The sequence below is a fragment of the Aspergillus japonicus genome (assembly GCF_003184785.1).
Source record: "Aspergillus japonicus CBS 114.51 unplaced genomic scaffold BO86scaffold_35, whole genome shotgun sequence".
Taxonomy (NCBI): Eukaryota; Fungi; Ascomycota; class Eurotiomycetes; order Eurotiales; family Aspergillaceae; genus Aspergillus; species Aspergillus japonicus.
Window position 1 is genome coordinate 193409 of NW_020291672.1, and position 16605 is coordinate 210013.

At 55.4% G+C, this 16605-nt stretch overlaps 3 protein-coding genes across 3 annotated transcripts; 2 read left to right on the forward strand and 1 right to left on the reverse strand.

Moving 5' to 3' along the window:
* Positions 1–124: 124 nt before the first annotated feature.
* BO86DRAFT_400948 (glycosyltransferase family 4 protein) lies at positions 125–8988 on the forward strand (the record flags this gene model as incomplete). The annotated part of the gene is made up of 8 exons (XM_025673742.1): positions 125–196; positions 268–357; positions 413–3229; positions 3281–5680; positions 5741–7505; positions 7561–8020; positions 8075–8285; positions 8350–8988. 8 exons carry the CDS (start codon positions 125–127, stop codon positions 8986–8988), a joined length of 8454 nt encoding a protein of 2817 aa, XP_025526294.1.
* A 318-nt stretch (positions 8989–9306) lies between these two features.
* Positions 9307–11282, reverse strand: BO86DRAFT_128946 (M20 family metallo-hydrolase). The gene is made up of 4 exons (XM_025666086.1): positions 10925–11282; positions 10552–10869; positions 9683–10501; positions 9307–9617 (listed from the first exon to the last, which is right to left on the reverse strand). Exons 1-4 carry the CDS (start codon positions 11077–11079, stop codon positions 9548–9550), a joined length of 1362 nt encoding a protein of 453 aa, XP_025526295.1. The 5' UTR covers positions 11080–11282; the 3' UTR covers positions 9307–9547.
* Positions 11283–11485: 203 nt separating this feature from the next.
* Positions 11486–16403, forward strand: BO86DRAFT_365080 (uncharacterized protein; the record flags this gene model as incomplete). Its single annotated transcript, XM_025670043.1, has 3 exons — positions 11486–13722; positions 13916–14034; positions 14365–16403. 3 exons carry the CDS (start codon positions 11486–11488, stop codon positions 16029–16031), a joined length of 4023 nt encoding a protein of 1340 aa, XP_025526296.1. The 3' UTR covers positions 16032–16403.
* Between the last annotated feature and the right edge of the window lie 202 nt (positions 16404–16605).

Sequence of the window (16605 nt, forward strand, 5' to 3'; positions counted from 1 at the left end):
GGCTGTAGTCGTTACATTCGTTTTAATCGGCCTCCATCTCGAGTTGCCGCAGATAATAGTCGACCGTGCCCCCTTGTGGTGAGGAAAGGGTTTATGTCAGGCACTTGACGCTGTTCCTATCACCATGGCAGGTCCCGAATACCTGGGCCTCGATGCCGTAGGATGGAATCGCATGACCTCGACCTGGTGGGATAAGGTGCGTTGTTGTTGCTAGGATGGTCGCGACAAGCCCTGGAATCTCTTCCCTAACCAACCGTGTATGCGCAGGTCCTCGCATTCTGCTTACTAGCCACGATCGTTCTTGGTTCGCTCTTTATTCTGGGTTACATTGTGATAAAGCTCCATGGAGTTTGGCGGGTATGTGCTTCTTTGTTATCTCCTAATCCTAATACAGTGCTCATTTTTTTCTCAGAAACGTCATCAACTCTCCGAGGTACCTAGTGCCATTGTACGATACTTCGATCAGCTGAAGACGGGAAAGTCTTCTTCGCCCTTGTCCGAGAAATCGGCCAAACGCGACCTCAAATCTTTCGGTGTGTTCCTGGGGGATTTCTCGAATCCCCCTACTCCAGCGGAGGCGCAACTACTCTCGCAATGGGATGTTCTTGTCGTCGACCCCCTACAACCGGGAGTCGCGAATGCCCTCACTGGCCATTGCACCTCTCCCCACGTTCTCGGCCGGCTCGAAGTACAAAGCCTGGTGCAATCGGATGCGAGTCGCAGTAATGACGAGGTCATCCAAGCTCTGACCACGGTGGTCCAGACCCTGACAACGAAATTCCAGCGCCAACCGGGATCCACTGCTCCTTTCCACGGGGTGCTCCTGGCCGAGTTCCACGCCCACTTCCAGCCCGTCGTTCTGAACGAGCTCATCCAGTACATCAATGACCTGGGACTAGACGTCTGGCTCGAGCTGGCCCCGCCGGATTACCTGGGGGAGAAGCAATGCCGCGAGATCAACATGCAGCAGGTGCGCGGAATTGTCTATCGCAACGGGACCATCTTGCCGGATGGAGACCGACGCAACTATTTCCAGATGGCGGAGATGCGGGCTGCGATGCGGGTGGTGGCCGCGCAAAAGGCTCGGGGAGATTCGACTCTGGCCATGTGGGACAGTGTCGATGATGGAGTGACGGTGTCGCACCATGTCATTGGGCGCACCTTCAAGTGGTGCAACTACAACAGTGCCATGATTTACATCGGACCTCGGGCAGGATTGACCAACGCCGACGTTGCCGTGGCTGAAACGGTTCTGCATGAACCTCTGGGCGCCATGATGTGGCTGAAGCGCGGCGAGGTCCTCGAGGCACATGACGTGTGGCGCAACAACCACTCCATCTCCATCTCCCCAACATCGTCTGAACATGCATCGCTTCTCTTCAACGACCTCGATTCCTTCATTCCCAACCTCCACGCTAAACTGTCTCTACAGCCCCCCTCAACTACCAGTCTTGCTCTTCAAAGTCCTGGTTTGTCGGTCAACGGTCTTGAATGCAAGGTTTTGGACGAAAATCCTCAGATCGATCCTCTGTCGTTCTCCCCCGATGGCGCCACTTACTCTGAACTCGGATGCTTTCATCTCGGCCTGGACTGTACTTCACAGAACATCACCGATGTCCTCGAAACGCAGCGCCATCTGCGGGACTTGGACCTGCTCGAACGCCTCAAGCCGGAACAGCTTCGGGGATTCGCTGCATCGATCCGCACTCTCCAGAAGGCACAGGATGCCTATCCTGATCTCTCTGATGCCATCGCAGCCACTAAAGAGCTTGTTGATCTTCTGAATGTGAGCAAAGGCGACGACAATGACCGTCTTCGAGTCTACGTTGGCCTGCACTCGGGCTTCCGCACGCGTCTGGGCACTCAAGTCTGGGGTCTACTCGATCTCGATCCCCACATCGGTATGCTGAATCTTTACATCAACGGCAAGACGCTGGACCGCACTGGAACCATATTGCACGCCTATCTCTCCGGCCGCGGATTCAGCCGCACGCAATGTCTGATTATGGAACTGGTCTTGGCCGCTCAGAATCAGTCTCTGTCCAAGGAGTGGAATATGCCTCAACGGTGGGTCGATGACATCGAACAGCTCACACCCGCCGAAAATCTTGCATGGCATCGGCGCTTGGCCGCATCTGAGGGCAGTGGTTCTTCCATGCTCTGCGCAAAGCTGCGGGCCTGTAGTGAGTACCAGCTTGTGGACGCTCCTTCGCACGCTCAACGCCGCGCTTTGACCTCCAGCGCGTACCTCGATGAGGAGATTTCCGCTGCAGAGCTCGTCGCCTCTCGGTTGGCATGGTACCAAGAACAAGGATGCTGGTCTTTGGATCCTGAGGTTGCTACGGCACTATTCTTGGAGATCGATGCTCGGTTGCCTGAAGTCTTGGTCGACAATGAGGCGGAGATCCTAGCAAGGCTTCAGGATGTGGCGCAGACCACCCTCCAGAAGGGTCACATTGATGCGAGTGCGGACTTCTTCGCCCTTTGTATCTTCTGCGCATTCCGTCGCCTGGCATTGAATGAGATCTACTTGGAAGTTCTGGACCGGAATCCCCTGCCGAATCAGGATGCAGTACAGGCCTCGTGTTTTACCGAAATGTATGCCTGTGGTGCGCGCACCGACATGTACTTCGACACGACACCCAAGCGACTTGGAAAGATCATCTGGAAATGGTACCGAGCATATTATCACAAGTACCAACCGCCCCAACGGGAGGAAGGTTTCACAGAACTTCCCACAGCATACGCTTCCATGAATGTGGATCTTGATCCCAAAGGCGACCGAAACAATATTCCCTGGCATTATAGGTTCACGTTCTTGGGTATCTTTGCCGTTCCAGCGCTCATTGATGTCACAATGCTCACCACTGTCGGCCGTGGTCTTTACCTCACCACATACATGAGCGACGTGGACAAGACGCTGGCCACCACCGCCCTGATGTGCGCCCTGCTGGTCTGTGGCGGCTTCGGCAGTTGGATCAGCTCTGGCGGTAGCTACTATCTGTACGCTATGGCCTTCCCTGCCATGAGCATGTTCGTCTTGACCCGGTTTGTTGCTGGTCTTGCGGTTGCTCTGGTTGGAGGCATCATCGCACTTATCGTTGTAGGTGTGGTCAAGGGAGGTGCAGCGGGAATTTTATTTTTCCTATACTTCGTGATGCTGTCCACGTATCTTATGACTCTTTCTGCGCTCTCAGTCTACCAGCTCCCAGGCTATTCTTTCCAATCGGTAAGTTTTCATCAAGCCGAGAATGACGACGACTGTACCTAACCTTTCCAGGGACGAACTGTGATCATGACGTGTATCCCGATCCTCTTCATTTCGCCCATCGTCACTTTGTGGGTGCATCGCGATTCGGTCATCTACCTCTGTTTCCTTTTCCTGTTCCTGAGCTCGCTGCTGGTTGGCGCGCGGCGCATCATGGGTGAATGGAACAGCTGGTATCTCAACATTCCCACAGTGACCGACACGCAAATCGTGGAATGGTACTTGCAGAAATGCGTCCCCCCTAGCGAGAGTCAGAACGAGAAGGTCAGAGATTTCGGATCGGATGCACGTCAGGCTTTATATGCTCGTGTCAAGAAAGAGCGACACCGCCACTTCTGGGCCCGGAAGACAACAGATCCATTTGTCGCAAAGCTCGCTGGCGGCTACTCAGCGACGGTCTTTCTTCTAGGCTGGTACTGCCGCTACTCGCGGACGAAGATGCCTCTGCCCTACAGCCCAACATGGAACCTGCAACTGAGAGCCGCAGTAGACACAATGGGCGAGATGCAGAAAGGTCTCAAGCTCCATAGCGCCTTTCTGCACTGGCGTCATACCGGTGCGGATGTCTGGTGCGGTATCCTGTACTTTGTGGTTGCCCTTTCCGACAAGTGGAGTGCTCTCCTGACGGGAGAATCCATCGTGGGATTGTCCGCAGCAAACAGCGCCACGTATCGACTCACCGTTGGTTTTGCGCTCGGCTACTACTTGCTAGGTGCAGTCATCTTGGACGCAGTCTCTCAACCTCTGTGGATCTCGGTCACCAAGCGCACTCCTCAGCCTGTCTCTTCGCTCGCTGGTCTACGTGAGGTGTCCCTTACTGACGCTAACGCACGTCGGAGCTTGTACTGGAAGAACCTGATGAAATTTTTCTTCCTGCACATTTGGGGTGTGGCGATTACACTGGCCATTATGTGGACCTTCGAAACGGCCAAGATCTCGGTCATTATGTTCCTGGCCTATGTTGGCTGCTACAGTGGTCTTCTCTGGTACCAATACAACCGCATCTTTAGCGGACCTCATGTAGCCCGGGGACTGGCTATCAGCGCCCTGATCGGTCTAGTCGTTGGCATCATCCTTCACGAGGTCCTCCCTGCTTTCCAATACAGCAGTGTGATTGGTTTGGGTAGTGGAACGTGGGCCTGTGCGTTCTACACGCTCTACAAAGCTGATATTGGCTTGTCGCTGTTCAAGAGTGCTCCCGAGGAGAAGAGTGTCCTCAAGATCAAGGACACTTCAATCACCCACGGCTTCAGCTCGCTCGAACCTTACCCCGACCTGTCGCAGTCCACACTCTCTCAAATGTTTGACAACATTACCCTACTCGCGGACGAGTTCCGGTACAAGCTTGACCCATCAACTCATCCAGGTGTAGAGGTCATGCAGATTCTCCGCTCTGATGAACCTAAAGCCGATCTCATCCGGGCTGCATTTCCCGCTGCAACACATATTACCGACCGCGCAGCACAGCTTTGGGAGAGCGGCGAGACTACAGTGGAGCTAGTCTCGGCTGCCCATTTAATCCAGCCTGAGCAGAAGGTTCGTGTTGTCTGTCGTCGTACTGGCGAGCGTCTTCACATCTATGTTGTTGTCGGTCCCGACCTTGTCGGCTACGACTGGGTCTCGGATATTAGACGTAACTGTCAGGCTATTGCGGAGGCTATCGTTCAGATGACTGCCGAGTTCCGTCTCGGTATGTCTCACGACCATGCAATGTTTGCTGAGCTGCTCGCTGTACATGGGCACGCTGGCCACGAACTGGGTCTCCCCGAAGGTGTCAAGCGTCAGCTGGAGAATAGTTCCGTGGAACGAACTCGCGTGCTGAACTACTCTTCCAAGACAATCCTCCGTCACTTGCTGCTTGGCGTTGACTGTGATATCGAATGGGACCTTTTGCCTCAATTCGCTCGATCGTTCCTGCTTCGCAGGTGCTTGGGGGAGCCTTGTCGCGTTTCGTCCCAGCAACTCGACTGGCTCGAATCCAGAGCGTCTGCTGGAGAGTCTCTCAGAATTGAGGAGTATCTTGCCCGTTGGAACCTGGGTGTCACAATGACAACCTCTGTCAAGAGATATGCAATGACGCTGGAGGCTCAGCACCGGGGTCTTGAGCAAGAAGGCTTCCTCAGCAACAGATACGACAGGCCCATCCGAGACATCCTTGCATTGAATGCAGAAGAGTCCAACGTGGGGATGGGCGAGGCTTTCCGCATGTCACTTGCGCGGACGAAGCAAATCTGGAACGCATGCATCAAGTTCATGGTTATCGCTTTGGTTGCTGATCCCGAGTACCAACGAGAGCTTGATTTCATGCTTCGAGGACAGCCCCTGTTCTTCGCCTGGCCGGTAACTGTCATTCTCACTGCTGTGTGGCAGTTCTGTAAGATGCTGCAGCGCATCATCATTCCACTCGTCTTGGTAAGACAGATCTCATCTTGTCCAACATGGGGGTTCTGGCGTGATGCTAACATTCAATAGGTGCACGGTCGCGATAAGGTCTCCACCCTGTATCGAAACATGCAAGGTTGGAAGACCGTGATCTATCACAATCGGGTGGAAATGGAAGGCCTCAGCGGCATCTCTACAGGCTTCTTCCGAAACGAATCCGACGGCACGTTCAAACTCTATCAATACACCGGAAAGCACGACCAGGAACCTAGTGATTACAAGAGCCTGGTTGCCATCAACGAGTACAACGCCAAGCTATTGCTTCTGGGAAGACAAGAGTACCGTGGTCAGGACCTGATCAACGAATTCAAATACGAGTACGCTGAGGATGGATCTAAGTCACGCTCCAAGTTGCCCATCCAACGGCAGTGTACCCAAGGTAAATTGGATGGCCAGATCGTCCAATACGACAAGCGTGGATATATCACATCCGGATCGGCCATGCGTGGTGTCAATCCGATGGAGTTCAAGTTCTACTATCGCAAGGGAGCCAAATTCGACGACGAACTTCTCCGCGCCGAGTATGAGTTGCCGCACATGAAGATCAAGGTTGCTTGGTGTATGCCGCCTCCCAATCGTCCGGAACGGCTGGATAAGTGGATCCCGTATCCTCGCGTGACCGATGCCACCTACGTCCAAGGCGACGACAAGCATCGGGCCACATGGACTTATGACCACAAGTTCCACCCGATAATTGCCACAACGATGAACGGGGAGGACGTTGTCACCCCGGCCATGATTCAAGAAGATTGGTTCCATGTCTTGGAGAAGCCGACCAAGTGCAGCTTCGTGGACGACAACCCGCTTCTCTCCTTCTCCTCCGTGAAGGTGAACCTCGCCTCACGCCTGCTCGGAACCAACGTCAAAAAGTATCCCATCCCTACCTCCCGTGCTCGTACACATCTCTGGAAATCATGGAAAGCGAGCAAAGAATTCGATGCCATCACCGCGCGTTGGCTGGATGAGATCTTGTTGCGTGCGGATCGTGTTCTCAAGCCCTACTGGCGCAACCGTGACTGGGGTCGGCTGGAAGTGGCCGGCGACTACCTTGAGGCACGAGCCGATACGGTGCTGGCGCGTGTCGATATTGATCCGGAGATCAGCTCGTGGACGCCCATCGCCTTCAAGATTGCGGATTTGTCGAGTTTCGGCGTGGGCGGAGAATCTCGTATCAACACCCGAACCCTGTCAACGCAGATGCAGGACACGGACACGGAGCTTCATGTTCTCGCCATGGATACCGGTACATGGCCCAATGAGCCCGGTGGTGTTTCCGCCTGCAGGCGAGATATGGTCAACGACCTGAAGGGAATCCGCTGGCACATTCTGGCCGAAGCCGCCAACGACTTTGGTGTGCCGCGGTTCCAGATCGAGCGAAACGTGCAATCACTGACGGTCTTGCCGCAATGGGGTCTTGACTTCCTGAACCCGACGCATGGCATGTTCCAGAACTACCTCGATTCAGAAGTGGTCCAGAAGATCCATGACACCAAGGTTGCGGACATCGAGCGGAATTTTATTCCTATTCTAGCCAGCCTGGTTCGTTGTGCTCGGACAATCAACAAGACGCGTGCACATGTTGAAGAAGCCACGAAAGCCTTGGTCGACCTGAACACGTACTTTGAATCCTCGCGCAACTGGAACGATGTCTGGATGAGTGACACTGTCAAGCGCGCTTGGCGTGAGCTTTGGCTGACTGAGGAAATGGACGGGGCTATTCCTGTCTCTCAATGGTGGCATGCCGAATTGCCGACTCTACAGCAGCTCGATACAGCCCTCGACATGTGGCATCGCTGTAAGTAATCTTCTGGCTGTCGTCAAACACACAGATCACTGACCCATCTTCTCAGATCTCTTCATCTTCTCTGTCCCTGTCCCCGACCGGATTCCGGACGTGTTCCAAGCATCGCACCATTTCACGGGTGCCAACTACGGTGTGCTCTGCAAGGTCAAGCGCAAGTGCGCACTTCACGTCTGGGATCACTGCGTCAGTTTCCGTGAGATGACTACCTTCCTTTCTGCGGCTGTCTCATTCGACTCCACCTTTGTCAACTCCACCCTTATCTCTCTCGGTCATTTATCCTGCGTTCTCATCGAGCATCATGCGGATGTTGTCCTCCCTTGTGCGGAGTACTTCAATCCCGGATGGGAGGTTGAGCTGGGAACGTGTGAGGGTGTCCTGGAGCATCGCCGGGCGTTTGCACGCAAGATCGATCCGGTGGTCAACGGTATCACGAACATGGAGCGGTACAAGCCGATCGAGAAGATTAAGACGGAGACACCCACCGTCGTCATGTTGTCGCATATTCGGTAAGTCTTCGCTGCACACATATAGCACTAGGATCATGCTAACGCGCCATGCAGTTACGTCAAGGATATCAAGACGGCCATCATGGCAACCGACTTGATTGTCAACCAATGGGGCTTCAAGGACTATCGCCTGCATATCTATGGAGACATGGAGCGTGCGCCCGGTTACGCCTCGGAATGCCAAGAAGTCATTGCCTCGAAATCCCTGCGCGACCACGTCGTGTTGAAGGGTCTGGGCAAGCCAGATGTGGTACTACAGGATGCTGTGAGTATTTTCCATCCCGAAAGCCTTTGACCCCCGGAAGAATGTCACTAACCGTTCATTCCAGTGGCTGTTCATGAACTCGTCGACCTCGGAAGGTCTACCGCTGGCTATGGGTGAGGCCGCCTTGACCGGAGCGCCCGTGGTGTGTACCGACGTCGGCGCGTCGTTCTGTGTGGTCGTCAACCGCGAGACTGGCAAACGATTCAGCGAGGTCGTTCCTCCCAACGACGCCTTCTCTCTGGCGTCCGCTCAAATCCGCGTAATGGCCCTGCTCGGCGAGTGGAGCCAGTTCGCCGGAGACCCGGAGGGCTTTGTTCCCCCGACGCTGGGTCTGCGCCCGTCTCCCGAGGAGGTGCAGGAGATTTCGAAGCGCATGTACGCCAAGCAGGAGGAGCGCCGCAAGTTCGGTATGCAGGGCCGCGACAACGTCCTGGCCAGCTTCTCCAGCCATCGGTACCTGCGCGAACACGAGCAGATGCTGTGGCTGGGCAAGTACCAGAGTCTCAGCTACTTCGCCCACGGCCCGGCTTCGATGAGTGGCTCGTCCAGTGGGTTCTTCAAGGACACCAAGGGCCGCGTGACCGTCGAACAAGTCGGGGATGCCCTGCTGCCGCCCATGCCTCCGTGGATGGGCGGTTCCCGCCGGACTCGCGGCAAACGCTTTGAGAGGTTTAGTTCGACTAGCACGCAGTCCCTCGCCTAGGTGGTTTTTTTTTTTTTGCGTTTCATTGCATCACGGCGGATGGATATCATGATTGCGCTTGGTTTAGTTGTGGAGATTTGTAGATACGGACCATCTATACGGTTCTGGTCTTAATTAGCATAATCATAATTTCCGATTGGGTATCTACAGGAGCCCTCGTGACGAGAACCTAGCTCTCTTGCCTTGTATTGACCACGTTATTCTGAAGTACGGCTGGAGACTTGGAAGCGGGGGCAGAGTCGGTGATTACGCCATCGGTGGAAATTTGAGCTTCGTAGGGGCGAGTAGCTAGTTGCTTATGTATTTTACACGATCGCATATCAATCCGCCGGGCACTTTCACTGTCTCTTGCTCGTTTTCGTTCTGCCTACTCGATCGGCCGATACGTGGGATGGGTGGCAGATACTGCATGGCCTCGTCCCGAGTTGCGTGACAGAGTTCGACGGGCTGATCGATTGATTTTCAGGCCTGCGATGGTCATGAGCAGCGTAGCTTGACCAGCCACATTGGTGGGTAATATTGTGAGTGACCCTTTTCAGTCATCTGGCATGAGTGTGGTCTAATTGAGCTTGTTCCTCATGCGATCATAGTTCACCACTGACTCCAGCAGCGTTTGCGTTCCAAGGGCACTACAGAAGATCAGTTAAGTCCGAATTGACCGAAACATTGAAAATTCTCAGCAACCGGCACTTACCAGTCCTCGGGCTTGCAGTACTCCTCCGGATGGTGGCTGACACCCTCCTTGCAAGGTACGAAGATCATCGCCGTGGGGCAGTGTCGGCTCGTGTAGACGCTGTCATGGCCCGCGCCACTGGTGATCTCCAGCCAGCCGTCGGCGCCAACGAGCTGCGTCGCCGCCTCCTTGACGGCTGTCAGACAGTGGGCATCGAACTGCACGGCGGGCGAATCGGTATCCAGCGTCCACTCGAAGGACACGCCCTTGCCGTCCTCGCGCGCGATCTCGTTGAAGGCGTCCAGACATTCGTCCTGCACGGCGTGCACGACGTGGTCGCGCGGGTGCCGGATGTCCAGCGTGAAAGTCACCTCCGCGGCGACGGTGTTCGTAGACGAGGTCGGCGGCAGCTTCAGCACCCCCGTCGATGCCAGCGCCCCGTGTCGCTTGGCCACGGCGTTCGACGCGGCGATCATCTTCGCGGCCGCGAGGAGCGGGTCGCGCCGCGCACTAAGCGGCGTCGTGCCTGTGTGTGCGTCGCGGCCGACCACATTGATCGTCAGCCACCGGTATCCCTGCGCTCCTGTCACGGCGCCGATCTTCCGGTTGGCTTCCTCCAGGATGGGGCCCTGTTCGATATGCAGCTCGAAGTGCGCCCCTAGTGGGTAGCCCGTGGGCGAGCAGGGTGTGCTGCCTAGGAAGCCGTGGCGCTGCAGCTCGGAGCGTAATATCACGGATGGGTCGAAGATATCCGCGAGTTTCCAGGCGCTCTCGACGGGGATCTCGCCGGCCCAGACGCCGGAGGAGCACATGGATTTCGGAAACCGGGCCCCCTCCTCGCTGTGAGGCGTTAGAGAGAGGGTTTCACCGTTGTGATTTGCTGTACTCACTTGGTCCAGTTCACCAGTCCGACATCGAATTGTGTTTGGTAGCCCTGGTCTTTCATCGTGCGCAGCACTTCTAGTGCGGCGATGACGCCCAGAATGCCATCGTACCGGCCCCCGCGCGGTTGCGTGTCGAGGTGGCTGCCCATTGCCGTCATGGGAGCCGGGGAGTTGAGAGACCCGCGTTGTCGCGCGAACATGTTGCCCATCTGGTCGATCGTGACGGTGCAGCCCAGCTTCTCGGCTTCATCCAGCAGCCACCGGCGGACTCGGGCATCGTCATCTGTCAAGCATAGTCGGTTCATGCCGGTTTGCGTTGGTCCGCTGTAATCAGGGGTCAGGATTTGGTTGTTCATTGCGATAGTGAGATGATACTCACTCGCCATATCGATGAGCTGCGCCCCATTGACAGGTGTGATGGAGAGTTTCCAGCAGGCGGTCGGAATTGATTTTCAAGCTGGATCCGGCGTGCGATGACAGCTGCCGCCGTAAGCTCGTCGCGGCCAACCCACGAGAAAACGAGGGCTTGAACATGATCGTGTTAGAAGTGAACGACGTAGTATGGGGGTTTCAACTTCACAGCGCCGCCAATGGCTAGTCAGATGGTGAGTTGGTGAACGTAAGATGGCTTCTCAAATACTGTAAGCCGGTCGCCGACCGTGGAACAATTGCGCCCTCCCGCGACCTGCGCCTTCTTGCGACAATCCGCTTCTCCTCCACATACCCACACAACTTGTGGAGATTGAGAGGAACGAGGAGAAGAAATCTCGATGAAGAATGGCCTCTTTTCCAATGGAGCCGAGGAGTTTAACGCCGAGGAAACATGTCGTCAAAAGGCGCGGTAACCGCCCGCCGGACCGAAGCATTTATTAGAAGCCAATAACCGCCGCCTCGGATCAATCCCGAACGAATCCTTGCAACTGAACTGCACTTTATCATCATGACATCTCAACGGCGATCCATCTACATCAGTTCTGCTCCTTCGACAATAGTGTCGCCTCCCGTGGCCCAAGTCCGGGCTTTTCATGAGCAGTTCCCCGGATACCAGGCCAGTCCTCTGGTGCCTTTGCCCGAAGTCGCGCAGGAACTCGGCGTCCGTGCGGTGTATGTCAAACAAGAAAACAATCGTTATGGCCTACCATCCTTCAAAGTATTGGGAGCCTCATGGGCCATTTACCGGGCGCTTCTGGCGCGCCTGAACCTGCCCCTTGAGACGTCCTTAGAAACCCTCACGGAACGCATCCGGGCGGGTGAGCCTTTCACATTAATGGCCGCCACAGAGGGAAATCACGGTCGCGCAGTGGCCTGGGTGGCCCGTCAACTATCTCTACAGGCGCGCATCTATGTGCCTCGCACGATGGTTGCGTACACCCAGGAGATGATCCGGTCGGAGGGTGCGGATGTCATCGTGGCCGATGGGGACTATGACTATGCCGTGCTGGAGGCCGCCAAGGCATCTCAATCGACAAAAAACGCAATCCTAGTACAAGATACGGCTTTTGAAGGCTATGAGGAGATCCCAGCCTGGATTGTGGAAGGCTACTCCACGTTGATGCACGAGGTGGATGCGCAGCTACAAGCGCTGGATCAGCAGAACACTCTTGTTGTTTCACCTGCGGGAGTCGGATCGTTGGCTCAAGCGGTCGCGATTTACTCCAAGTCGCGCACAAGCCCGGCGACTTTTGTGGCTGTCGAGCCCGATACCGCTGCTTGTCTGAACCTGAGCCTTAAAACAGGGAAGTCGACCTCGATCGTCACTAGTCCTAGTATTATGGCCGGCATGAATTGCGGCACGGTGTCCTCCGCCGCCTGGCCGGTTCTCCAGAAGCTTGTCGACGCCAGTGTCACAATCTCAGATTATGAGAGCCATCGCGCCGTCCAGTACCTTGCGTCAAACGGAGTAGACTCGGGTCCGTGTGGTGCGGCTAGTCTAGCAGCTATTCGACGCCTCAAAGCAGAGCATGATTCCGCTGCGTACTTTTCCTCGGACTCGGTGGTTGTACTGCTGAGCACTGAGGGTCATCGTCCCTACCAAGCCCCTGAAGATGTCTCGTCAGATGACCCCATTGTCTTGACCCAGACCCTTACACGGATTGACTCCTCCAACCCAACATTGTCCAAGGCCAAGGGAGCCGGCGAGACAGATGTAGTCAACTACCTGTCGGCGTGGTTTGCGCATCGTGGCATCGAGCATCATCGCGTGGAAACCAAGCCAGGCCGTCCTTCCGTGGTCGGCATCGTTAGGGGAACTGGAGGTGGGAAGTCGCTGATGTTCAACGGCCACGTGGATACCGTGACCTTGAGCACGTATGAAGGAAACGGGCTGAGTGGACATCTCGGGGAGAGGGATGGCAAACAGGCGATCTTCGGTCGAGGGACGCTTGACATGAAAGCCGGAGTCGCCGCAGGACTGGCTGCCTTGGCGAGCGCCCGGCGGTCAAGGCTTGCCGGAGATGTGATCGTCACGGCTGTGGCTGATGAGGAGAATGCCTCGCAAGGCACGATGGATGTGATCGAAGCTGGATGGAGAGCCGACGGGGCGGTGGTGCTGGAGCCCACTAATCTAAGGCTAGCACATGCTCACAAGGGATTTGTGTGGGTAGAATTGGAAGTGCACGGACGCGCAGCGCATGGCTCGAACCCTGCGGCCGGTGTTGATGCGATTATGAACATGGGGTTGTTGCTGCAAGCCTTGAAGCAGTATCAGCAGCAATTGCCGGTTGACGAGGTGCTTGGTCAGGCTTCGCTTCACTGTGGAGTCATCAGCGGTGGGGATGAGGTATCCTCGTATCCTGCCAGCTGTATATTGACCGTCGAGTTCCGAACTGTGCCCGCACAGACAGAGGAGATCATTCTGAATGAGTTGCGAGACCTGCTTACCCGGATCAGAATGCAGAATTCCGAGTTCCAGTTCAGCGAGCCTCGTATCACTTTCTCGCGGCCGTGCCAGTACCTCCCTGAGAGTCACCCCCTCGTGCAGCAGGTGGTTAAGATCAGCAAGGAGGTTCTTGAAGAACCTGTCCCAGTAGTCAGTGTGCCGTTTTGGTGCGATGCTGCTCTTCTGACACAAGCGGGAATTCCCAGCATTGTCTTGGGTCCGTTGGGCGAGGGATTGCATGCCAAAGAAGAATGGGTAGAGGTGAACAGTGTGCGACAACTGACTGAAATGCTTGAGAAGTTGAGTAGAGAATTTTGCCAATGAGCTTGAATATATCATGGACCATTTAGGAGTGAGGAAAGCTGCCATGTATTTTGATGCCCTCGCATGTTGTGTGTTGTGTTGTGTGTTGTGAAGAGAATGGAGGTGAAAGTAAAGAGGTGTCTGTCTGTGTTGAGGTGATAGATAGTCGACTCGAAGCTGGTGCCTGAGGCATGAAGAGTGTGCCAGACCCCGTGCATTAATTAGTCAGCTCGACATAGTGGGGGCAACGGCGGGGCAGTTTGGGTCACGGGTGGGGGGTACTTCTAGCCAAGTACGGCAAGCGGTGAGTATCTCACCGCCTTAATCTGCCTTTCGGCCCTTATGACTGCCACCCTCTTTTTCTCTGCTCTCTCTCTCTCTCTCTCTCTCTCATTCCTCTCTGCAATTGATCTACTTTCAACTTCGTCGCGTCTCGTTCCTAACGATCGAGACTACTCCTGTACTATCCTGGATGTAATCTCATCTGCTTGGCTGGCGCTCTGCGATGGACGATTTTTTCCCGTTTGATGACCAGCTTCTGTCTCCATCCTTCGAGAGTCTTCTCGATGAGACCAACTATTCAGGCGCATCGTCCTGGAACCTCGGTCCTTCACCAGAAACCAGTGGTGGCTTCTTAGAATGGCAGCCGTCGGACAATGCAGCATCTGTCACGCTTCCTATGGATCACTCATTGCTCGACTATCCTTTCCAGCCAAGTGATTTGCCTGACGTGCTCTCCACCAACAATCTCTCGCAACACGACACACTCGCGTCCTTTGATTACTCACTTGCTGCAGACCCTTCCCTCCCAATCCATTCAACCTGTCTCGATGACGGCTTCGTCAGTGTCTCCCAGTGGCTGGACGGTGCCTATCGACCCCCCGTGCCGTGCAGCTACTGCCAACGCCACCGACTACAATGTCTAATTCTGCGCACCACTTCCGCGAACCCCAACCCGGTCACCTCATGTTCCAGTTGTGTCGCACTCTATCGAGAGTGCAGCCTCGCACAAGGCGAGAAGCGGCAGGCTGCAGGATTCGAAACCATCTCCCCAGTTTTCGGCCATCTGCACGGCCTCACGGAAGAGCACGACGGAGGAATTGCTCCCTCGGAGCTCGGATTAGAAGCATCAGCAAGGCAGGTGGACAATGCTATTCAGGCTGAGACACAAGTGAGACCGCGCTTCTCGCGCAAGGGGGCCAAAATCCTGCGGGACTGGTTCTATCGCAATCAGCACTTTCCCTACCCAACCGATGAACAACGCGCCGAGTTCGCCAGTCAGACCGGCTTCACCGAGCGACAGATCGCAAATTGGTTTGCCAATGCCCGCCGACGCCGGAAAATGGCGTTACGCACGCCGCGGCCCAACCCCGCCACGCCCTCGCCTCGCGGCAGTTCCCCCATGCCTATTTCGAGGTACGCGTCTTTGACGCCTATGGAGCGATGGCAGAAGTCTCCTCCCGACCAAGATCCAGTCCCGCAAGCCGTCATTCAGGAAGCCATCGCCACTTCGAACCTTCCCCCAGCAGCAGACAGTGAATTCGGCCAAGGCGAGCGCGTGGAGGCGAGCCATCGCGGTGACGGCCATGCTTACTCAATCTCAAGTCTGGAAAGCGGACAGTTGGAGAGTGCGCGATCCCAAGCATCGTCCGACACGGCATCTTCAGCGGCTTGGAGCTATAACTCGGATGATTATCTCCCATTCCCACTGTCTGACAGCCGTCGACGCCGACAGCATTCTCGACGCAGGCCCTCATCCACCCACTCACTCGGCGATCATCAATACCAATGCACGTTTTGCCCTCGATCCTTCAAGAAAAAGCACGACTGGTGCCGCCATGAGTCAAGTATGCACCTCTGTCTTGAGTCGTGGTTTTGTACTGTTGATACCACTACACCTGTTGATCTAGAGCCCGTGGAATGTGAGTTTTGCGAAACTCGACGGCCCTCGCTTGCGCACCTCGAGTCACACGAATTCGACATCTGCGCGGATCGACCGCCGAGCGAGCGAACATTCGCGCGCAAAGACCATCTGATCCAGCATCTCCGGAAGTTCCACCGGTGCACCAAGGTGCCTGCAGTGAGGGTCCAGGGGTGTTGCTCCACTCGCACCGTTGTGACGAGTCGGTGTGGGTTCTGCGACGCGGAGATGCGGAGTTGGACTGAGCGAGCGGATCATCTGGCGGATCACTTCAAGAAGGGCCTGCGAATAAGTCAGTGGACGGGCGGATGGGGACTGGATGCTACATCGCTGGCAATGCTGAGAGACGCTACCTTGCCGGCTCAGCGAGTGTCCGGGTCGTGATGGCTATGCTCATTCGTTGGAACTGACAAACCTCGCAGCCTTACGCCCTGATTACCGCCGGAATCAACAATACGTCGGTGGCGTAATGGCCCGGGCAACATTGCTTAGATTGTCATGTCATTCGAGCTCTGAAATAGTCGATGCCTGATCCACGGCCAACTCTCCACGTGCCTCCGACCGGCGTAGCAGCAGTGCAGTGCCCTGCATCCTCCGCTCCATAGAGTCGACACCACTTAAACAAGGAGATCCCCGGACATAACCCCTGGGCACTCGTGTTGAACAAAGTGCCGCCCACAAGCAACGCAGCCTAATAATGAAGATAGTCGTCAGCTACATGATCGGTGCCTGAGGCCTATCCCTTTCCATCATGATCTACCTATCTATACACAGTACACATATATATAATGGGAATCAGGCTTGTTATTCAGCCACCAAGCATAATTACCTTGTATACCGGCGTGGAGCCGCATAATCTGCCTCATTTGACCACATTTAGTCATAGATGATGTGTACTGTACAACAAAGGATCTCACTCGACCAGTCGCTCCACCAAGAAGACCCAAGAGCCCGTCCC